The sequence below is a fragment of the Eretmochelys imbricata genome, chromosome 21 (assembly GCF_965152235.1).
Source record: "Eretmochelys imbricata isolate rEreImb1 chromosome 21, rEreImb1.hap1, whole genome shotgun sequence".
Lineage (NCBI taxonomy): Eukaryota > Metazoa > Chordata > Testudines > Cheloniidae > Eretmochelys > Eretmochelys imbricata.
Window position 1 is genome coordinate 12,161,664 of NC_135592.1, and position 23,525 is coordinate 12,185,188.

A 23,525-nucleotide genomic window follows, 5' to 3' on the forward strand; every position below is an offset into this window, starting at 1 on the left:
GTGAAGGCCAAGACTATAACAGGGTTCAAAAAAGAACTAGATAAATTCCTGGAGGATAGGTCCATCAATGGCTATTAGCCAGGATGGGCAGGGATGGTGTCCCTAGCCTCTGTTTGCCAGATGCTGGGAATGGGTGACAGGAGATGGATCACTTGATGATTCCCTGTTCTGTTCTTTCCCTCTGAGGCACCTGGCATTGGCCACTGTCGGAAGACAGGATACTGGGCTGGATAGACCTTTGGTCTGACCCAGTATGGCCGTTCTTATGAGCAAACTGCAGGGGGTGAGGAACAAGAGCTGTGCACAGCAAGACCTCCCCCTCCTGCCTTGCTCCCATTCGGCTCTCCTCACCACCTACCATCTATCCGGCTGACGAGCTCCTCCAGTGCTTTGACCTTCTTCTGGATCCCGGGCTGTGCAAAGGTGTAGTTATCCTGCAGGAAGACAGTGAGAGTCAAGGGCAGCAGCTACTGTAGTGAAAGCATCCTGGAGCTTGGAACCCAGCTAAAAGACCTGCTCTCCTTCTGCCTACTCCTGGGATCGCTGAGATCAGCTGTCACACTTTTGCTAAGAGTCCCTGGATGTGAATTGTCCAGGAGACAGTGCGTTTGGGGTGGTGGGATCCTCTGCTCTGGAATTCACTTCCCTGTTGGGGAAGATTGCTGCCCTTCCAGGCCCAGTGTAAGCCAGACTCCCTGGAAAACATGAGCATTAGGGTTTTGCTTAGTGAGGCAGGGTGGTCTAGTAGTTAGATATACAGACTGAGAATCAGGAGACCTGAGGTGAAATCCTGACCCTACTGGGCCTTTTGCTGTAGACTTCCATAGGACCAGGCTTTCCCGCCTGGATTCTATTCCCAACTCATGCTGTAACTCTAGGTGAGTCCCTCAACCCCTCTGTGCCTCAGTTTCCCCATCTGTAAAGCAGGGGCAATTTTTTAAGGTGCTTTGAGATCCCCCAATTGGTGCTAAGTGGTAATTACTCTATTTTAAGTGGAAAGTGTTCGACTTTGATGTGTGTCTCATTGTGTGTTTTGTTTCTTGCTGCATACGGGGCGCTCAGATCACAAGAGAGCACACTTGAGAAATCTCTAAATAAGTGAATTTGTCAGGGAGCAAGGAAAGCGATTTGGAGCTTACAGAGAAAAATTCCTTTTTAATGGAGACATACATAGGCAGAGAACGAGAGAGTACTTAATTCTCGCTTTATTAGGAAGGTCGATCCTGATAAAAGAGGGGAGTGTTTTTAATAAAGAAGACAGAAGACATCTATCATTGCCACTTGTAAGTCCATGTGTCTTTGTGGGACCCTGATCAAGTTGGTCCGCAGGCCTGTGTGGGACCACAAGCTAAGGCGGGGGGGTAGAAGTCTGCAGCAATATGGGGCAATGAGAAGCAGAGACGTGAGGAGCCGCACGTGACTGGGGAACAAGATGCATGAGAGATCAGAGAGCATATGCATGGAGACAGCTCTCATCAGAGAGGAGGGGTGGTGGATGTGGGAGTCAGTGTGTGGAGAAGTAGGATACCAGCCAACTGTTGAACAAGCAGTTTCAGAAGTCAGGCTAGAAGGGGGTCAAGAATAATCTCGGCACAACAGCCCTCTGAGGTACGACCTTCATTTTACTGAGAGGGGACTAGACACAGATAAGTGACTTGGACAAGGCCACTGAGTAATCAGTCGCTGAGCCAGGATTAGAACTCGGAAGTTCCTGGCTTTGAGTCCCCAGCCTCTAAAACTAGACAGGACGCAGCTTGTAACCAGAGGGGTTAGGTACAGGGAGATCACTAGGAATGTCACTCAGATTGGGGGTGCGGCCTGAGGGTAGAACAGATGGCTACCCAAAAACAGAGGGAGGACACTAGGATTGCTACCTAAGGGAGAGGGAGGAGCAGAGAGAAATCTGCTCAGGCCCATTTCCTGGTGCACTTACCTGTATGCCATCCAGTAGTTTGCTCATACACCAGAAGCTGTCGGCTTCAATGCTCCGCAACACATCCTGAGACAGGGTCGTCACGTCAAAGTTCTCCACATCCTCTTCTGTAAAACAAAAGGGGGAAGAGAATCCAGAGGACGTGTCTCCAAGGGTGTGGGGAGAGGAGGAGAGAAGACGCATGAGTGCCTCGTATCTTTAAGAGGATCCTTTAATGTGGAGGGATGCCAGGCTGAGTTCCCCGTAGTGCCACCATCCTTGCTGCAAACACATTTTTGTGTTCCTGGTGCAACCTACCCTTGGCTTTGAGTCACTCTTCTGCTGCCAGGATCAAGGGGGAAAGGGGTGGGTAGAACTGGTTCTAGAAGCCAGAGCTGCTATGAACAAGATTGGTAACGAAGCTGTGCAGCACAGCAAAACATCAGCCCGGGAAATCTGGAAAGCCCAGTCCCCCTGCATGTGGGACAACCACGCTGCCTGGGGATCACCTGTAACACAATTATGCTTTGTAGAGCGGTAGTGTCTATAAGCCCCAAGCGCAGACCAAAACCCCTTTGTGCCAAGCTCTGCACAAACGGTGAACAAACAGTGCGTACAATCTAACAGTGCACCTTACCGTGACAGGAGAGCTGAACCCAGAGCTACAGTGCCATTCCCTAGATAAGCCAGTAAAGATGCTCCAATGGCTGTGGGTTCCTTACCGGCTCTGGTCCTACTGGCTAGGATATGTACCAACATACCATCCCCAGGCACCACATCAAGGTCACCACAACCAACGAGTCGCTTCCTTGCTTACAACTAGGCTGGGCAGAATTCGATTTTTATTTTTGAGAATATTGAGGTTCATTTGTAAGCATTTTCATCAGTTTCAGCTGTCACCGTTGGGAAATTGGGGGGTGGGGGGTGTGTGCCAAGCAATCATTATTTAATGACAATAGGCATTGAGATTCCCAAAGTGAAAGCTCTATAACCATTAAAACACAAACTGTCAACATCACATGTCAGAATATGCAAAATAAATATCCTTAATCAACAAATCACGTGTTTTGACTGCTCATTTGTTAGCCCATATGGAAGAAGCCTAATTCAAAAGCCTAACTCCCTGGATTTTTGACTCTTAAGTTCTTAAGCAACTCGCCTAGCTCTGCATTTTGATTATTATTGCTGGAAATATTTTTTGTGGGTTTGCGTACACTGAAATTGACGTTTCTGTATATTTACCAATAAAAACCTGATCCATCCATGCCTACTTACGGCTCGCCTTTAAGAGTGTTGGTGGTGTATTAAAGCAAAGTCCCTAAAGTCAGGCCTGCAGGTCCAAGAGGACCAGCCATCTCCTTGGATCAGAGAAACAGTTTATCTGGAAGCTGGGTGGGGAAGATCAAGGAGACCAGGCTGGGAGGAAAATCCTGTCCAGTGGGGTATTTTGGGGGGCAGGGGAGTTTGCCCCATTTATAATCCTAATTCATCCCTGGAGGCCATGGGGATGGCAGGATGGTCACACAGCAACTCCCTTTGTGAAAGCAGGGGGATCATGCCCTAATCCAAGCTGAGAGAGATGCCCCAAGAGAAGCACACAGCATAGTTCTAAAGCCTGGGATTCAGATAGGGATGAGGAAAATGCCACCAGCCATGCAAAGCCTTGTGTTCCTTTGCAAAGGCAGAGAAGGGGCTCCCTTGATTGCATATTTGATCTGGGCTTGGTTCCTCCAGAGGCTGCTTGCAGCAGTTTCTCCTCGGGCTCCTTCCTACTACACTGATTACCAAGGCAGAAACCCCAGAGCTTTAAAGGCAGCAGAGAAATTACCAGCATGCCAGCTCTCTGCGTTCAGTGGTGAGTGCCCTGCTAATAGATCTGACAGCTAGTGGAGAAAGTGCTCCTGATGGGCTGGTTTTGCTGTTAGGACTGAGTGGGAGGCTAAACATTGCCCTCCTCATACAGCCACCAGAAAGATAACGACAGGCCACTCGAGCCTCACGCAGAGTTAACAGCTGCTGAGCAACTGATCTAGTTCTTTGAAGGCAGGTTAAAGGGGTGGAGAGCTCGAGCCCAGAGGGATAGCTCAGTGGTTTGAGCTTTGGCCTGGTAAACCCAGGGTTGTGAGTTCAATCCTTGAGGGGGCCATTTAGGGATCCAGGGCAAAAATTGGGGATTGGTCCTGCTTTGAGCAGGGGGCTGGACTAGATGACCCCCTGAGGTCCCTTCCAACCCTGATATTCTATGAAAGTCAGCAGCCCTGGCATGCAGAACCGACAGCAAGCCCTATGGAGGCAATTCAGGAAGGGAGGGACCCAATGACACTGCTGCTTCTGCCTCTTTATAGCAAAAGCTGCGTTAAAGTTAGAGTGCCTTTCACACCCCAAATCAATTCACCCACCAGTGACATGCACCCACCTCTGAGGTGGAGGGCAGCACTGTTTAACAGGAAGCAGCACCACAGGGCAGAAAGGAGAGAAGACTGCTGTCATGGCAGGGGAGATTTCAGGTACATGGAATTTAATTGCCTGAACTGGAATTTGGCTGAGATACACAGGTCTTTAATGATGCAAAGCAATCAGGGCCTTGATTGTATCTGGAAGAGGGTAACATACCATAAAGGGAACAGCGCCATCTACTGGGTCACGAGCAACCACGTGGCAGAACATGGGTTTGACTGGGAGCAGTCAAGTCTGATGCTGCTTCGATTGTCTGAGGAGATCACAACCCAAGTTATCCTGTCTCCGCAGGGGAAACCTGCCATTTGGCTGAAGTTTCATAGATTCCAGGGCCAGAAGGAATCATTGTGATCTAGTTGGACCTCCCTGTGTAACACAGGCCAGAGAACTGCCCCTAAATATTTGTTTGAATTAGAGCAGATCTGTTTAAAAAAATATTCAATCTTGATTTAAAAATCACCAGTGCTGGAGAATCCACCATGACCCTTGGTATGCTGTTCCCCTGGTTAATTACCCTCACTGTTAAAAATGTACCCCCTCATTTCCAGTCTGCACAGAACACCAAGAGGCAGGACTTGTGTACTACCACGGCCCGCAGATCCCAGTCTTCTGCCTAGGCCTGACAACCACCACCCCACAGCTGGCCTGCAGAAAGTGCGTGTTGGATTTATGGAGGATTCATTCGGGCACCAGGCACAATGTCGTTCCTACAGGAGGGGCATGCCCGGCTCTCACAGTCTACTTCCTGTAGGCCTGACTTCTGCTCAGTTTGGTTCTGTGTCTGCACAGCTATCATTCATGGTTTTATGGAGGAGAAGGCCCAACGAGATGCACCATGCTTGGCTACAGAGCCAGCCTGCCAATGGCCCCAAATGGCATACGTACAGGAACCACTTGAGACCTGAATGCTGCCAAGGTACCTCCTCTGGTGACCCTTTCCCTTCTAGCATCTCCCCTCATCAGTATCCCAAAATGCCCTGCAGGGTGGGATGGGCTCTTACTCCAGGGAGCAGCCGGGTCATTCTGTCCACTGCCCTGCCCTCAGATCACTCCCTTGCCCGGTACATGCTCCTGCTTCCAGGCAGATGGGGAGTGGGGATAGTCAATGACACCTGTGCAGTCTAGTCACCCCCCTCGCAGTGCCCAAAACCAGTTGCTCCTTCAGTCAACACAAGTACTGATGAAGACGATGGTGTGCTGTGCCCCTCTATAGCTCCTTTAATCTAAGCAGCTCCAAGGGGCTTTTCCCACAAGTCACCCTGTGCCCCTAGGAAACCGGGAAGCCTCATGACCCCTCCGGCTACTAATGGGCAAACAGAGGCAGGGAGAAATTAAGTGACTTGCCCACAGTCACCCAGCGTGTCGCAAACAGCATTAGAATCCGTGATTTGGGACTTCCAGTTCCATCCCCCACTCCCTTGCCGGGAAGCGGAGACCCCAGCTGCAATTCACAAGTCCCTCCAGAGCGCAGCCCAGGGTTTGGAGAGGCCAGTATAAAAGGCTACTGGATAAAAAAATCAACATTGGCCTTGGAACTAACATGAGCATCTCTAACGCCAGCTCATTGTGAAACCAGCCGCTCTGCTGGGATGAGAAGCCCTGCTCCCAGCAGGAGAGGCAGCAGATCAGCTGCTCCAGAACCAGCTGCATCATAAATACAGATCTCCTTTGGGCCTGGGGTGCGAGCAGCATGTCCCGTGGACTTCTATACTCTGCATAAGCCTCTCTTCTCTCTGCATTTCTAGCCTTAGACCCGGCCGTTCTCAGGGCAGAAAAGGCTGTGGTCCGATTCCACATCAAGGTAAGACGGAGGCCCCGTGAGAAAGGGAGGGTTGAGTAATTGGAATGCTACACATCACTGGTATCGCTCCCCCAGCCCTTCCTGGGCAAGTGATGCTGTCTAAGAGCAGAGACGCTGATCTAGGCTACATTAGAGAAACGTAGATCCTGAACTTGCCCAAACGCCTGGGAGCTAGACATGCAGATTTCATGAACCTCATGCTCAGGGTATAAGCCAATCTCTAGTTACTAGGAGGAAACCTAACGAGGGTGGGGGAGAAGAGAGGGATTATCCCACAGCTGCCTCAGGTGCGGTTTCTTGAACCTTCCTCTAAAAGCACATGTAAGAGAAAATCCTGATCCAGATGGCGCAATGGTTAGGCCATCACGAGGGACGTTTAAACACGCATCTGAGAAGTTGGCTCATCAGCTCCCCACCCATTGCAGTTCCATCCTTTAAACAAGATCTCACGACCAGGGTTTATCCCGGCAGCTGTAGGCAACCTTTCTCCTCCCCCCACTGCTGCTTCTCTCCACCCCAGAGACAGCTGCAGTTCAGTGATGTTTGGAATAAACGGTGCTGCAGGAAGCATGGTCTGGTGGTTAAAGCCAGAGAGAGCTGGCTTCTATTTCTGGGGCTGCCACAGACAATCACACCCTTCTCTGCCTCAGTGTCCCTGTCTGTAAAACAGGGCTCATACCTCCCTACCTCGCAGGGCTGGCAGGAGACTCGGGGCCCCTCTTCCAGAGATGCAGAAGTACCTGCGTCTCCCCTCGATCACCACTTGCACTGCAGGTGCAGAGCACCTCTCAAAATCAGGCCCCAGTGAAAATAAGGGACGAGGATTATCAGCTCCTTGGGGCAGGGCCGTCTTTTTGTTCTGGGTTTGTACAGCACCTAGCGCAATGGGGTCCTGCACGTTGCCACAACAGACATAATGAATGGTAGGTGCCCAACTCCCCTTGAAACTGAAAGGGCACTGCATTCTCCCACCCTTCCTGTCTAACGGGCCCCTCAGAGGGAAAGTCCTAGAGACGTGCAGTGAATTGGGTGCGGGCTGAGAGCTTAAATCACTGATGCCCATTTCCAGTTAGTGGAGGAACCGGATTCACCTTTCCCTTTCACATCTCCCCTTCCAATCGCCTGTGACAGCCCTCCACCGCAGCAGGGCAGATTGCACGGGAAGCCCACTGGCCTCGCAGCAGCAAGGGAATGGAGAGAGCAGCGGGGCCCTAAGCACGACAACGCCAGCTGACAGGGAATGGCAGCGAGGCACTGAGAGGCGGCTGCTGGAGTCTCTGACAGACGCTTGGTCAGCACAGCTAGGGGATTTTTGGGGAGGCTCGTGACCAGGCCCGCAAAGGTCTGAAAGTTAAATCTGGCTCGGAGCAATTAGCTCTGATGAACTGACAGCGGCACCTCTGCCGTGCAGCTCCAAAAGCACCCCTTCCCTCTGCCGTGCAGCTCCAAAAGCACCCCTTCCCTCTGCCCCTCCCCGTGCAAAACGTGAAAGGAGAGCTCCAGTACCTGCAACCAGCCTTGTGCATTAGAGGGGCAGCATGGAAGATTCTCTTCTGGGCATTGGGGGGGCGCATGGGTGGACTCAAGATTTTCACAGACTAGTTTTTCCGAATCCAGCTAATTAGGATCACAGCAGGCAAACGCTGCTGTGGGTTCAGTCCTTGAAGGGTATGCAGAGCGTGAAAGGCAGTTCATCACTTTTAACAGGTCCGTGAGCCACTGGGAAGGGGCGGGAGGAGAGTTTCAAGCCCAGATCAGTGCGTGACGAGAAGTTGTGAGCAGCACAGCGAGACAACGCTGCCTTACACACGAGGCAGTGCAGCTCCAGGGACAATCCAGAGACTGCACTGCACAAGGCAAGAACACATCGGGACTCTCACCCAGCACCTGGTGCTTGAAGTCAGGGCATTGGGAGAAGGGCAGTGTGACCTAGTGGATAGGGCACCAGACAGCATCAGGAGACCTGAGTCCCATTGCTGGGTCTGGGCAAGTTGCTGTGCCTTTCTGTGCCTCAGTTTCTCCACTCACTCAGTCTTATCTAGTTAGATTGTAAGCTCTTTAGGGCAGAGGCTGCCTGCATCTGTTCTGTATCTAGCCCAATGCGGCCACTAGAGGCTACTGTAATGCTAATTAATAACAAGAAGATGAGCAAATTCATTTCTCAAACCCACCCTGGCCCTGAAATTCTTTATTTACCGCTGCTTAGGAATCAATGGAAGAGGAGGGGAAATGAAAAATCAAATGAAAGAACTGCCTGTGCCCCACTTAGCCCAGCCCAGCTTTGGGAAAGGGGGTTGTTCTGTCCCCTTCCTCGGTGCTTCGCTTGTGCTAAAAAAGCTGTCAGTGACTCACCCTAGGGGATCCTGACCCCTAACTAGCTTAAGAAGTTAGTTTCAGGTTCACCCAGCAGCCACCATGGCTCATGTCTCTACCTGGGGCGGTTTGGCCTGGAACCAACCCCAAAGCTGAGGTTTATAACTGACAGACTCGTATTTAATCCTTTGTTAATTTCTGCCTATCATCTAACAACAGGATTAGTAGGAAGCAGGTTCTCTGGCTCTGGATAGTTTTCATAAGCACTGGGATTGTTTTAACGTGTCTTCTCCCTTCCCCTTCTCCAGTGGTTCAGAGACCCAAAGGATTGTGTTAGTATTTTAAAACTTAGCATCTTTCCTTCATGACTCCCCCACATCGGTCCAGAGCAGATGATTACACATCCGGAGGGAGACCTCCACCACACACCTACATGCTGTGGAAGTGATGCTCCTAATTCTGGCACGCTGGCAGTTGGCTCACCTTGAAACTAGGGGAGGGAACATCAGGCTGCTGAAAGACACCATCTTTCAGATGCCAGGTTCCAACCCAGTCCTGACCAGCAATGGCCACGGAACATCTCATGGCACTGCTCACAATTGGAGTGCCCAGCTGGATTCTGCCACCTTCAGTTTCAGTCGGGTACAGCACTCTCTGCTTCTTGTCCCAAGCTGGACTCGGGCAGAGTTGCTGTGCACCAACACCTGCTACTTCCCCCCCCAGAGGTGGCTGCAGCTCACTGACAAACGTACAGAGAGCTCACGGCTGAGTATTTTTATTTCTACAGTACTCTGGGAGCGTCTGATGCTTTGCAGACCAAAAAAACCAGAAACCAAGTCTCTGCCCTGGCGGCTTCCAGTTCAGCTCAGACCAAGGACAGGTAAGAACATCAAAATGAAGGAGGAAGGTTAGCGTACAAAGGACAAAAGGGGAGAAGTGGTGGATCACAGATCAGAATGGGAGGGGCAAATTAAGGCACAAGACTGAGGGCGCAGTTCACATATCCGTGTTGGTCTTGCAGGGAGGCGGTATCTCTGTACAGGAACTCAGTATTATTCACTGGACTTCCCCCTGCAGGGCAAGAAACCTCTAAGGCCAGGAGCCCTGGAAAGCCAGGACAGTAAATGCAAGTGGGCTGGGGAAGCTTGCACCACGCCTGGCTGTGCCGTACCGAGCTTGGGGCAATGCTGGTAAAGGAAGAGAGCCTGTGGCACACGGCCCGCTCCATCCCTCAGAACCGCCACTCACGGCACAGATCCCCCGCTGGCTGGTTCGGAGGCAAGTGGCACAATCAGAAGGGAGGCACGAGCCAACTATCCTGGCAAACAGCAGCTTTGATAAACCATCAGCACAAACAGCGGTTCCGCGGGATCGTTAAAAAGGTCCCGCATAAAGAACCTGGCTCTGACCGAAACTGAAAAGGAGCCAACAGCGGAGTGGCAGCCACGCGGCTCTGGGGTGCAGGAGGTTCTAGCGTGGCTGTCACTGCAGCACAGGGTGCCTGGCGTAGTGTTCGGAGCATGCCCAGCTCCCTGCTGTGCCAGGCATCCCGCTGGGGAAAATAACGCTCCTGGCATTGGCATCAAACTGCCCCACCCAGGGGCTGCAGTAGGGGATCTGGTTGGGTCGCTGATGAACCTGACGAACCCCGGAATTCCAGACCACCAGCCCCAGCACCTTCCTGTGAACTTTGACCCATCTCCGTTCCCACTAAGGGATGGATCATTCCAATTCTAATCACGGCATCCCAACTGTGGGATAGGTTGCTGTCTCTGTATTATGGGCCGGGGGCAGGGGCTTGCTGGATATTTACACCTGTTCCTCGGTGCACAGCTCTGCTAGGGATTGGATGTGTGTACACTGATGGTAGAATGACTTTCTAGTGGCTTGGTCAAAGGCAGACTCCTGGCTTGGCAAGTGTAGGATAAAAGGGCCCAGCCTGAAACATGCATACTGCTATGTCTAGCATTTGGCTAGTTGAGTCTAATGCCACCACTGACAGTCAGGTCCAGGGGCCACTCAGGACTCTGTACAAGCGCCACTCACAGTAGCTGGATAGTTCTCTATTAGCTGCTGTGAAATAGGTAATGTCCTAATTACCATCAGTAGGCTTCAGAGTTAACACTAACTGGGATGTACAGGGGCAGTCTAGAGGGATTGTTCTTACTTGAAGACTTGGAAAAGAAACAAAACAATACACAGAACTGACAGGTTCCTTTAGCAACTGCCAGAAGCTAGAAACTTACAGTTATTAAAATATAAACATCGACCTAACAACAGAAACTAGTGGGAACGGTAAGCAGTGCTGGTACAGTGCCCTGGCCAATACCAGCTCCAGCCAACAAGGAGAGAGTCACCTTTACAACCTCCTTTGGATTTAAAGGAGCCGTATGGATCCCTAGTCCCATTGCTGCCATTACCCTACCCTGCTGCTTCTCTGAAAGAAAGGCAACCCTGGCGGCTGTAGAAATCTTCCTTCCCTAGGAGGTCGTCGTGGGGTAAGCACAGTGCTTGGGTTGTTAAGCAGCCCATGACGTTCTCTGTAAGAGCTGGCACATTCAACCCCAATGCCCCTGACCCCCTGACCTCTCCCCTGCCTGCCCTAACTCAGCTCGGTTTGCTATGGGCTGGTAAACTGAGGCTGCATTTCACCCAGAGGTGGCTGTAGGGAGGCCAGGGCACAGTGTGTAAAGTGCTCAGAGAGGAGCTCGATGAGCACAAGATGAGCAGCAGTGATTCCTGGGAATTACATGTACCATATCCTTGCCCCCTTCCTGGGCCACATGCAGCCACCTGTGCTGGAATGAGCCATCTGCACACAGTACTCGAAGGCCAGCTTGCGTCTCCTGATTGACCACTCAGCCTCGCACGCCTGCCCCACCTGCAGGACACAAGACAGCAGGCACAGCTGCTGCTGCTTCTGCAGCCTTGACACCTCCCACAAGCGCGTCTGTCTCAAGGCACCAGCTGAAACAAGCAGCGCTCAGCACTCTTCAGCTGCAGCCATTGATCGGATGGGAGCAGCAGTCGCTCCAGAGATAGATCTGTTGCTGGCGGAGGCCCAAGGCGTCCGAGGGCTCTGCCAGCTCGCTGAGGCAGCTGCGTTTGGTGCAGCAGGCTGATACAGAACATCTTGGGAACACACAAACCGACTCACCGCTGTGGAGGCAAGGATGGGACTGAGGGACTCAGCTGCAACCCACCTACTAAAGATCTCAAAGCTGTGAGCAAGGGGGGGAGCGGGGCAAGGGAGACAAGATGACCTTCAGCAGAAAGCAAATGCAGAGACAGGGCTGTTCTCCAACCCAACACCACCTCACTGGGAAGGAAACAGGCAGCAGGAAATGGCGTCGGGGAACTGACCCCAAGAAGCTCCCCAGGCAGGAAGTAAAAGACTAACCTGCCCTCGATTGACCTGAGAGGCCATCACCCAGGACAGGCACACGTGGCCGGAGCACTGCAGCCAAATATACCTCTCAGCAGACAGTGCGTCGAGTGACTACACCATGAGAAAACCCCAACCCCCCCCTTCTATTTCCTTTAAGCACCGATGAAAGGGACCAGAGCTACGGCCCAAGGAGACTCAAGTCCTGTACCACAGAGACAGCAGTAGCATCCGCCACAGCACTGTGTCAGCACGTATCACCCTGGAGCAAGCTTGATGGCTGCTGGAAGGGAGCGGAGTTCCATCTCCGGCCAATCCAAGCATTAGCCTCCCTACTGCCAGAAGAGCCCATGGGAGGGAGGTTAACAGTCCCTGTTGGCTGGGAACTGGACCGAGACCCAGCAGCTCCTGTTAGTAAGGTGACAGCCAGAAGAGAGCAGAAACTGAGGTCGTTCCCAGCCTGGCCTGGAGGAGAACCAGCCATCAAGAGAGGCCAGGCTCCAGATTCCACTACCAGTCATGACAGCTTTGCCCCCAGAGTCTCCCACATTCAGCAGCTGCTCATTCCACAGGCAGCGCTGGGTGTTACAGAACTGGGACCCCCACCCAGGACATGGCATTTCTAGCTTTCGAAACAACCCCGGGCTAAGAAGGCCCGAGCCCCTTGTGGAGGGGTTTCTTTCGATCACATGTAAAAAACTTTGAGGGTAGCTATTGGCTAGTGCCTTGTCAAAACAGCATCTTCTTACTCCCTGATCTGTTCATACCAAGGCTGGACAAGTGTCAAGCCTGGCAGCAGACCCCTCCCACTGCAAGCTGACAGAGCCTTTCGCCCAAGATGTGTTCCTGCGGTAGGTCTCTATTTCATAGATGGGAGGAAAACCCCGCTGTGAGTGACCAGCGAAGGTCACACAGGGAATTGGGTCTCCTGACTCCCTGTTCTAACCACTAGACCACCCTGCCTCACCCGTGGCTAATGAAGTGAGCCAAGTTATGACTGCAGAGCGTTTACTGCTAGTGACAGCCTCAGAGGAGGGAAGCTGCTGGCTTTAAGCTTGTGAACGGAGCACTTTTGATACTGAAGCCATTGAGGGAGTAGACAGTGCCCTCCCTGTGTCTTTTATGTCACGTAACCATAACTTCCATGCACGGCTTCTCCCAGGACCTCCCCTCCCACTCCTTCCTACCAGTTGGAGTGAGCCCAGACAAGCCTCTTGGAGAGATGGTTCTGGCTGCTGCTTGTTTTAACTCTTGGCCTGGCCCTTTTACTGATTGCGACCGAGAAGCTGATCAGCTGGAGACATGTATTGACCAGCCGATCAGTTAAGAGGAGAGGTTGTAACTGACCTGTATGAAAGCCGCTGCTGTGTTGGCTTGGAATACAATACCCGCCCAGGCATGAGGAAGGTTAAGGAGTCCCAGTGACCTTCCAAGCTGGGCTCATCTATCACTGGGGGAGGGGGGGGGCAGATGCTAACGGAGAAACTAGTAAGTCTAACAGTAAAAGGCTCTGCTGTCAGCTTGGACTTGTGCTGAACAGTTATTTCCCGACAGCACCCTGGGAGCTGCTTTGGTCCTGCTGACTCAGCTGGCTGCAGGCTCTGCTGTCAGGGGAGGGAGGCGTTTGGAAAGCATGCAAGTCAGAGATCTGGAGAGGGTAGTGGGCAGCCAACTACATGAACTTGCAGTAGACTATGATGCGAGGAGAAAAAGCAGTTCTTTTAGGCTGCACATACCGAGCGACTTCTAAGAGCCAGCCACACAAGGGATGTGGTGGGGCAGGCAGTTGTCTGAGTAGGAAAAGGAGCTGAATGGGGGGTTTCAGATGGTCCATGGTGGGTAGGAATAATGGGATGAAGTGAAAGAGAAAGCTCTTCCCAAGGGGATCTGTTCGGCTGAGGTACAGGTCCTAGGGTAAGTGATGAGAGCACCATAACGGAACACCAGCTTGGACAAACAGGTTTGGAAGATGAGCTTTTTATCAGTAAATAATCTGTGTCAATTTCATCGTACACATCTAAACCAATGAAAAATCTTCTCAGCGATAATCAAAGTTTACAGATGGGAAAATGCAGCTGAGAATTTAGTAGAGTTTGATTTAAGGCCATTTCCTTCGTATATTTTGATCCGTGATGTTGACATTTGTGTTTTAATGGTTATAAAGCATTAAACTGTTTGGATCTCAGTATCTATGGTCATTATTGTCTAATTCCCGCTCCACTGCCTGACCTCCCAACCCCAAAGTTTCCCCACAACTGGGAACATTTAAAATAAATTGAAAAAAATGCTTAAAATGAACATTGATATTATCCACCAAACTTAATCGAATTCTGCCAAGCTTAACTATGAAGAGACAATCTTGCACTGGTTGGGGACTGTCAAAGGACTAGATCGTCTAGCTGCCTCCTTCCCATGGCTGTAGTCCTCAGAAGTTAGCAATCGCATTCCTTACAATAGGGCTCTGGGGACCATTTACTCCATCAAAATGAACACAACAGACTACCTCAATCCTTTTCCTTTCAAGCCACCTGCCAGATTCACCACTAGAGGAGACTGTCCATTGCTGGCTCATCCACTTGCAAAGAACACCCCCCCTCCAGATGTCTGCAGAGGTGTGAAAGCAAGTGGGGAGTATGAGAGGTTACTGCTCTGATGGTCGAGTGCCATCTTCCAGTAACTACCCCGGCCAGGTCCCCTCCGCTACCACTCTGATTCAGATGCTATCCACAGGCCTGACACAACGCTGCAGGTACATGCAATATACTCAGAGGGTGTAGGACCGCAGCAGGGCCACCCTGCTGTGGGGGTGGCTCTTTGGGTCTGTGCTGCACGTATCCCAGAGAGCGAAAGCATGTGCTTCCTGGGGACAATACCCCGTGAGACGCGCCTTTAAAGAGCGCAAGCCACAGGGCACAAGGAAGAGTTGCCCCAGAGGGGTACGTCTCCTTACAATGAAAATCCACCCAGGGGACCTTAGTATAACAGGCATAAGTCTCTCCACGTTACAAGCTATGCAAAGCTGAATGCTCAGAGTGGAGTCTCTTCATTCACTCCTGTTGCAAAAGCCCAGGTACTACCCCAGCCCTTCCTGATCCTCGGGATCACAGGGGTGAATGACTGACAGAGCAAGAGAACCTCCAGCACAAACCTTTCCAGGAATCACCTGCTCTCGTACCTGCCAGCAAGGGCTGCTGCCCTAGGAACAACCCCGGCTCCACACCACCAAGTGAGCAGTAAGTAGGTGAACTTGGGGCTAAGTAGCACTATGTAGCACCAGTCCAGTGTAGCCAGACAGCGTGCAGGGTTCTCCCACCTCTCTAGGCCAGTCGATCTCTGGAGACATGCAGCGCAAGCCACTCATCCTTCCCCAGGCCTTTGTTGAGCAAAAGCTTGCCACAGAGTCAGACCACTGGACAACTATCTCCTTAAGAGACTAGAGGTCATTTCACTTGTGATCCAAACTAGATTTGAACCCAGGTCTCCAGAGGTGAAAGACTGAAGCGTTAAGCAGCTGTGCTCCTGGAACCAACTCAGTGAAAGGGCTAATCTCTCAAGCCGAAAATTTTCCTCTTTCCCATGTTTCAGGAGCAGCTTCTATCAGGAGGGAGCTGTTCAGGGAGAAGGCTTTGAGCTTAAGAGCTAACAGGAGTGAAACCCAGTCAGGGCCTGTCACCGTGTGAAACAGACATTCAGACTAGCATGTCTGTTACAGCACAGACTCCATACTGTGTGGGTGTATGTGGACACAGAGCATGAGACCCTATGGCATTTTCAACCGCAAGAGACCAGCCCCATTACCCACTGGCGATGGACACAGTGTACCAGAAGTTTTAGACTAGTCCTGCACTCAGCCAGGTAATTCACTCGGCCTGCACAGCTCTGCCTCTAACCCAGCTGATCAGACCAGAACGATGAGCCACAGCGGGGACTTGGGGCCATCATGCACCATGGTGTCAGTATATTAATGCCTAGAGAGCACTCAGTTACAGACTAGCCAGGGGCCTCCTCTCAGTCGCTTCCAGGACACAAGTTTGTTCCTTTTGTGGATACTTATATAGGAAAGGAAATTCACTAGGGCAAAAAACAGCAAGCCCCTTTAGGTTTTGTGCCATTGTTTCCCCAAATCATTACGCAGAGCACAATCCTGCTTGATGCTGAGCACCCTCAGCTCCCAATGAATGCAAGTTGAAAGGACTCAGCCCCTCACAGGATCAGGCCCTTGGAATCAAACACTCAACTCAGTGTAGGCTTGCAGGGACTGATCCAAAGCCCAGCGAAGTCAGAGGGAGTCTTTCCATTGACTTCAGGGTACTTTGTATCAGGCCCTTCATGGGAGTTTGAAGATACGCTTAACCTCATGTCAGACTAGCCATCCCGTTTCTAATAAGGTTTTCTAAACCCCTATGTTTAAAAAGTGGCCACAAAAGCTTTTGTGGGGCAAGGAGCAGTTTGACTTTAAACATTCTCCTGCAATGCAGTGAACCCAAACAAGACAGCAGAGACTAGAGAACTGGCATTTCAAGTGCAGACCAGACACAGTAGTGAAACTGACCAGCTAACAAGGTGAAAACTTAAAAAACCCCCACCAAAAAACCACAAAAAATGAACACAAAACCAGAAGAGCAGAAGTGGGAGAAGTCAATTCATGTTTTAAAAGCTCTCCGGTTGAATCAGCTGTGGCTGCATTAGTAACACAGAGCACCAATCTTATTTTAATTTTAATTTTTCAATTTAAACAGGGTCCCTTTATAGCTCACGTGCTTGGGCGCTGAGTGCATACCAGCTCGGGAATTCCAGCCAGAAGAGCAAGAAAAATGCAGTTATGGGTTTAAGCAAAGCCTCAAAACGAATAAAAGGCTTCACTGTGTGGAAAACTACAGCCGGATTAAGCGCATTCAAGTGTAAATACACCCTCGGCACTTTCGCCTCTGCCGAGCCCTGTACGCTAGGTGGCTAAAGCCAATCCAAAAGGAGGAGAAAAGTGGCAGGAAGGTTAAGGTGCAGCTCCAGTTTTGTGCAGCAGCTGAATAGCAAAGAGATCCTCTCCAGCAGGATTAGCTTGTCTGAGCCTAACAATTCAGAATCACTGCAGCAGCACCACCTCAAAGGCAATTGCACGTTCTGAGCGTCAGATGTCACTTACCAACATGTTCGGAGAGGAACACGACAAAGAATGGAGTGACCAGGTCATTAATCCCCTGGACGTAGCCACTGGCTGGGTGTCGGATGGCCCAGATAAACAGGATTCTTTCAAAGATCTAGGAAAAGCAAGGAGGAAAGCCAGACATCTGTGTTAGCCAGGCCCAGAGGAGAGGCAGAGAAGCATGCATAATAGACAGATGGGGCGGGGCAAGGGGGCAGTGGGGGAGATCATGGTTTGGCAGAGCCATTCCTAGCAGCAACGCTGATAGGATAAAAAGTAAGCAAGCTAAAGAACCAGGACTCCCTGGGGTGTATATGAAGCACAGCTCCCACTCTCAGCCCAGCCCATACCTCCCCAAACCTCAGCATTAGGTTTCCTTGGTGAGTGAACACAGAGCCTGAGTTTCTAAGATCCAGATGCAGCCCTAGATGTGGTGTCAGGCCCTTCCAAAGGCCAGGTAGAGTTTTCACGGTATTACCAGAGCTGTCTGACTGCTAAAAATTGCCAGAGTGGGTCACCCAAGACATTTGCCTGACACAAGCCTGACCACTGTTAGACAGCTCCCAGCTAAGCCAGTTCCCGGCTGTGGAGCATCCAAGTTAGAAGCCAGGCTAGGGTGTCTCTTTACTGCAGTAGCACATCCTTGCTATGGCCCCCAAAGTAGTTCTACAAGTCGGGCACCCAAGGGCTTTTCTGATTTCCCGGAGAGTTACAGAGCATGCTGTGACTGACTCCATACAGGCTTCTTCCCAAGTATCCCTGCGCCTAGGCTCCAGAATCCCATGCCCTCTTCTAGTATGTCAATAGCCTGTGATCCGAGTCTCTAGTGGGGAGAGAGATGTCAGGTTCCCGGTGCCCTGGCAAAGCTCTTCCTAAGTCCTTGAGTTCCTCCTACAACATACACTAGTGAGTCCTCTCAGGAAACTGGCAGACCAAGAACTCTGCCCTAAGTGCAGATCAGTTCAGTTCAATCTGATCAAGCTGCTTGTACCTCCTAGCAACCCCGCTAAATCTTGGGTGTCTCATACAACAGAGGCTGGGATTCTCATGCCTGCTCCCACCAGGGAAAGGCTTGCACATCCAACTTTGATGGCCAGGCTTTAATGTAGCCTACTCTGGCACGATGGCCTTGGGCTGGTTTCAAAGAGCACTTCAGATTTTTGACCAACTCTGAGTTACCTTTAGCCAACTATATCAATCTGTGCCCTTCATAATTGGAGCTCCTGGCCAGAGTCCCTAAAGCAAATCTTTAAACTTTTTGGAGACCTATTTTAAAGGCTAAAGGAACTTCCCCAATAAAGTCGTAGGACACGTTAGGACTGGTCTACGCTGGGACACTTACCCGCAGAACTGTACCAATATCGTATTACTGCTATAACCCTCCACCAGCACACCCTTATTCTGGAATCCCAGGGGCCTGGCTCAGGTTAGCCAAGTTTCTTTCAAAGCATGACAGAGTCCAATCGTGGTTTTGTTCCTTCAAAAGAAGAGCCCACACCAAACACACTCTTGTCACATGGTAAAAGGGACTGGATGTGCCATCCAACAGCTAGAACAGCTAGCTGTTAGTATGGCACAGCTATTTGTAGTCAGATGGATAGAGCACTGGATTGGAACATAAGACTCTGCCAGCAAATCACTTCCCCTCTGCCTCAGTTTCCCCCTTTGTCTTCTCTATTTTCATGGTAGGCTCTCTCAGGCAGGCACCGTCATTTACTGTGTGCTTGTACAGCACTAAGCACAAGGGAGTCCCAATCTCGGTTGGGATGCCAACACCTCCTCCCTACCCGCCCAGTACTACCCAGAGGAAACACCCAGCCTTGTGCAAGATCCCCCTTCCCATGGGGTGCTGGTGTCTGAATGGTGGGGTGGCTACATTTACATCCAACATCCCCCTCCAAACAGATGTGGTAAGGCTGATCCTAAACTGCATATTAGAAAGGGGGGAGGCCTGCCCTGGGTGGAGGCAAGTCCCCAAATCCAGATGACTAGATTAACTCCACCGGGCTCCATTGGAATGGCCCTCTCAGCACAGAATACGTGCCCCTAGGAGCACGCCCCAAAGCCAGATAGACCTGGTGCCCTGGGTGGAACGGAAGCGTCTCCCGCTAGAAGCCCATGGTCACCAGCAGGACTTGGCCTGCCCCACTGCAGGGAAGCTAGAGAGAGACTCGTCCCGCCTCACCTCCTGGACTAGCGGCTGCTGGAAGAGTGGGATGAGAGGGTTTGTCCTGGGAATGTCGATGTGGATCTGAAAAGGAGAGAGGCAGAGCGGGTTAGACACACTGACCTCGTGGGGAGGAGAGGGAGCTGCGATTCGAGGCGCTGATGGAGAGAAAAGAGGTCGAATCCCTCAGCCACCCCACAGGGACAGACCTTGCTTAGAGGCAGAGGGAAGTGCCTAAACTCTAGCCCCCACCGCTCAATTCTGGGGAAGAAGGGGGAGCAGCTAGAAGGGCTAGCGATCGGTGCAGGGTGGCAAATCCAGCCGATGAGAACCACTGATGCGTCTGATACAGCCGCTAACAAGGCAGAATGGGGCACAACACCCTGCCCTCACTGGGGGAGATGGACTCCACCTTGTACGGGTTGTACGGGACGGAGAGTGGGAGGCTGGCCGGCAGGAGGGCCTCACCCTTGGGTGCAGGGACCCAAAGGAGGAGGAGGAGCAAGGCCTGTACCTGCCGGTAGGTGTCCTGATGATGCTCTTCATTCCTGGAATCGTAATACTGCTCAATGAAGCCGAAATACTCCTCCCGCTTGCGCTGCAAGGTCAGCTTCCTCCGCTCCTTGTTCGCAGGGAGATAGCCCTGCGGCAGAAAGCAGCCTGTCACAGTAGGTCCCCTTCCCCTCTCCCTCCTGCCCCAGCCACGGTCAGTCCCCTGCAATCCTGCCAAGCAGCAGTTTGTCCAGGAAGCGCTTCCAGCCTGCATGCAAAGGTTGGAGGAGGGGAATTCTCCAGGGCTTCAATGCTCCCAGCACATGTCTGATATCCTTCCTGCCTGACCCCAGGGCAACCTGCCAACACCCTGCTGCATGAGATCTGATTGCTTGTTTCCACACGAACAGCTGAAGACAGCGCTCTCTAAAGCGACAGGAAGATACCGAATGGGTGTGCGAAGCGGCAGGTAGGGCTCCACTCCAAGCGGGAGGCAAGACCACACTGACATGGGCGTTCAGATCATGCGGTGCATGAAGGTGCTGGATAGCACCTGTGTGTTAGCTAGAGCCTGTGAGGTCTGGTGAGGAAAGGGGCTGAGGAGGAGAAAATGAACCTGTAGCATACACAAGATGAGAGCTCCGCTGAGGGAGAACTCGTCGGCTTTAACACTGAGGCCAAACTAGCCTTCACTGTATTTTAACATGGCTTTTGTTACTGACTGCGCTGATCCCCACTTCACGGTCATGCCCATTTCAGGGTGCCCATCAGCGACCTCAGAAAGCGTGGGGTTTGAAGGTCAGGAATATCAGATCTCCACTTCCCCGGGTTTGCTGCAGGACTCCGCAGTGAATTGGAGAACTGGCAGCATTGAGACATCCCACCTGACTCCAAAACCTGTGTGACTGCGGGGAGGAATTTTTAAGCATGACAGATGTTAGCCGTGCAGCTCAAGGAAGTGCTGGAAGGTGCTCACGTACTGTGGTGCTGAGTGTGACAAACTATTCTGTGCTAGAGAGTCCATTAAAAAGAGGGAAGCCGCCAAGCAGGGAGGCTCTCTCTGCTGGAAAAATTAGGCCATTTTAGATCACAAAGGAGCAGCAAATGAGACAGGCAACAAAAAAAAAAAAAATCTTTGCAGATTCCTCTTACAGGCTTGGCCCAAGGCCATTCAATGTGGTTGGTGGGGTCACCGCTCTGCGCACCGTCTGCATTCACATGCACCAGTGTACACCTCAGTGGCATGCTAGTGACGCTCTCAGACCCTGCTGCTGGTTTCTGGAGCTGGAGCACGTCACCTTGCTGAGGTCCCTGCCCTCCACCCATCTGGCAGTTCAGGCCTTGAGGCTCTCCCCTTGTCATCTGACCCTAGATCCCTCGCTCCTTAGGTGCCTCTGTCTTCTCCTCAAGTTCTTGTGCTTTCTCCTCCTAACAGTCAGATCAGCCTCCCATTCTCCAGCCGGTAAGTGACCCCCCCCTCCCTAAAGCCCATTTATTCCAATGAGCCTCCCGCACGGAGGAGCTCTGCACCTGGAATCTTATTTGCCCAGGTGAGACCGCAGGCTCCTCAGGGCAGGGCTCTCCGTTCCGTTCTGCCATACACCTTTAAGGTGTCCTGCAAAGAAGAGTTTGGATTCTTTGCTGGGTAGCATATAGCGTGGCCTGCACAGGAAAGGGCAATTTATACATAAGGAACGGCTCCATACTCAAGGTCATGGACCACCATGGAACTGGGCAGTCCCATGTCTAGATAGTCATACATGGATTTGCCCCGGGGCCATGCACTGAGCTGATCGGACCTAGTTCAATGCACACAGGAGCATTCATGTTTAGCAAGCCTAAGGCATGTTCATTTGCACGCCCTTCTGTGTGTACACATCCCCCCGTGGGCCTCTGGGCTGCCATCACCCTCATGCGCCCATTGATTGTGGCACCGGGGCAGATTTGAAGGTGTCGTGCCGAGTGTTGCTGCACCCAGCTCCATGCGAGGCTGCTCAGCCTTTCCCCAGGAACCCCGGGCCGCAGTGGTCAGCACTCACCGACAGGAGTCGCCATGTCACAGGCCGGACCTCTCTGGGCACGCCAGGCCAGCTGCATTTCCTCAGCTCATCTGCAAATGGACAGTGGTGTCAATGGATTAGATCCCAGGCGCGTCCCGAATGAGGTCCCCGGCTAGGTAGAGCTACACCTAAAAGGAGAGGAAACCCCAGTCTGCTCCTGCAGGCTCCGGATACGCTGAGCCCCCAGGAAGGCTCCATGTCTCTGATGCCTGGGACACAAGTGCAGAACAAGCACGCTCGTTGATAACATCGACAGGAGACCAGCCCAGCCCAGCCGAACCAGCCTCCAATAGACCCAGAGGCCCTCAGCAATCCCATCCATCACCCCAGTGACACTGGCCCACATCTGACTGGCACAGAAGTGCCCTCATGACCCACCCACCTTTCCACCTAGCCCCGCACTCACCCAGGTCCGTGTTGTGGCTGGAGAGGAGCTGCCGGAACTTCTCCAGGCGTGTTTTCTCCCGCACTGTCATTGGGGGAGCCCCCGACGCGTTCTGGTCAGAGATGCGGGCGACGAGTGGAATGATGGGTCTGAGTGGGAGGGACTGCTGTTTGTGCAGGGCGTTCCGCATGCAGGCATCCTCTGGAAGAGGGTTCAGATGTGCTTTGAGAAGGGGCGGGGGGGGGGGGGGATGGCCACGTGCAGTAGCAGTTAAAGCACAGAAGTGGGGTCAGGAGATCTAGGTTCTACTCCTCATTCTCCTACTAATCCATGCCTCAGTTTCCCCACCTGCATAATGGGGATAAATCCCTCCCTCAGAATTCATTCCCTCACATTTGTACAAGTGCTTTGGTATCCTCAGATGGAATGGAAGTATCTCAGGAGCCCCCAAACAAAGGAGATTCCCCCCAGGGTCAAGCTGCTCTCTAGTCACTGGAAAATGCTTGAAAAAAGTTTATTGGTCGAGAAAGAATTTGATCTGGTCTCTTGAGTGCACCCAGGCACCTGCTGAGATCCCCACCCTTAGAATCGGAGTGTTTCAGGCCAAAAGGGCCCATCAGATCACCTAGTCTGACCACCTGTATGGCACAGGCCACCCCTCCGCCCCCACTAAACCCAACTACTGAAACTAGACCAAAGTGTCTCAGCCCACAGGAGACTGGATTGTTATATTCCACAGGCAGAGAATAGGAGGGACCGAGGTGCACCAGTGCCCGAAGCCCCCGCAATGGCAGGGAATTGAATACGCAAGAGATACCCAGATAATCCTGGCAAGTGACTTGCCCTCACATGCTGCAGAGGAAGGTGAAAACGCCCCCACAGTCACTGATGATCTGACCTGCTGGAAAGTCCCTTCTCAACCCCTAACAGGATCAGTTAGACCCTGAACATTTGATTAAGAACCAGCCAGCCAAGCACCTAAGACAGACAATGTTCAGTGCCACCTCAGAGACCCGGCCCTCCCCATCTTCAGCTGTGGCCAAATCTGGTATTTCACAGGAAGGAGAGCAAAAGAAAAAAATAATCGGAATACGTTGACCCCTGCAGGTGATGGACACCCTGAAGCATGAGATTTTGGGAACATAAGACAAACCAAAAGGAGACCCCAGCGCTGCCAAGCCCAGCACTCTGCCATCACTAGCAACCCAGCCCTACAATCCCACTCACACATTTGTCCAGCTCTCTCTTCACTAATTATATTGTTTGCCCAGCCCCCCCAGAACTGTTAAGTCTCCCATAATTCCCAATGACCATCTCACTGGCTTTCCCCCACCCTGTACCACATCCACACTCCCACTGTTGGAGAGCCAGGCATCCCCGCTTTCCGGTAGCGGCTCTCACACTTTCGTA

The 23,525-nt window shown here is 51.9% G+C and overlaps 1 protein-coding gene and 1 long non-coding RNA gene across 2 annotated transcripts in view; one reads left to right on the top strand and one right to left on the bottom strand.

The window, feature by feature from the left end:
- LOC144278344 (uncharacterized) overlaps positions 1-16,740 on the top strand; it is a 28,161-nt gene extending 11,421 nt beyond the window's left edge. The window contains exon 3 of the long non-coding RNA XR_013348572.1: positions 16,608-16,740. This is a non-coding gene — a long non-coding RNA (uncharacterized LOC144278344). The remainder of the gene's footprint in view (positions 1-16,607) is intronic.
- The window catches only part of TBC1D22B (TBC1 domain family member 22B), a 45,701-nt gene that overhangs the window by 5,877 nt on the left and 16,299 nt on the right, over positions 1-23,525 (bottom strand). The window contains exons 4-10 of the mRNA XM_077839615.1: positions 22,137-22,316; positions 21,710-21,780; positions 19,693-19,821; positions 19,197-19,262; positions 17,012-17,126; positions 1,934-2,040; positions 359-434 (exon numbers count right to left, since the gene is read on the bottom strand). Of these exons, the coding sequence (XP_077695741.1) occupies positions 359-434; positions 1,934-2,040; positions 17,012-17,126; positions 19,197-19,262; positions 19,693-19,821; positions 21,710-21,780; positions 22,137-22,316 (744 nt within the window). The remainder of the gene's footprint in view (positions 1-358; positions 435-1,933; positions 2,041-17,011; positions 17,127-19,196; positions 19,263-19,692; positions 19,822-21,709; positions 21,781-22,136; positions 22,317-23,525) is intronic.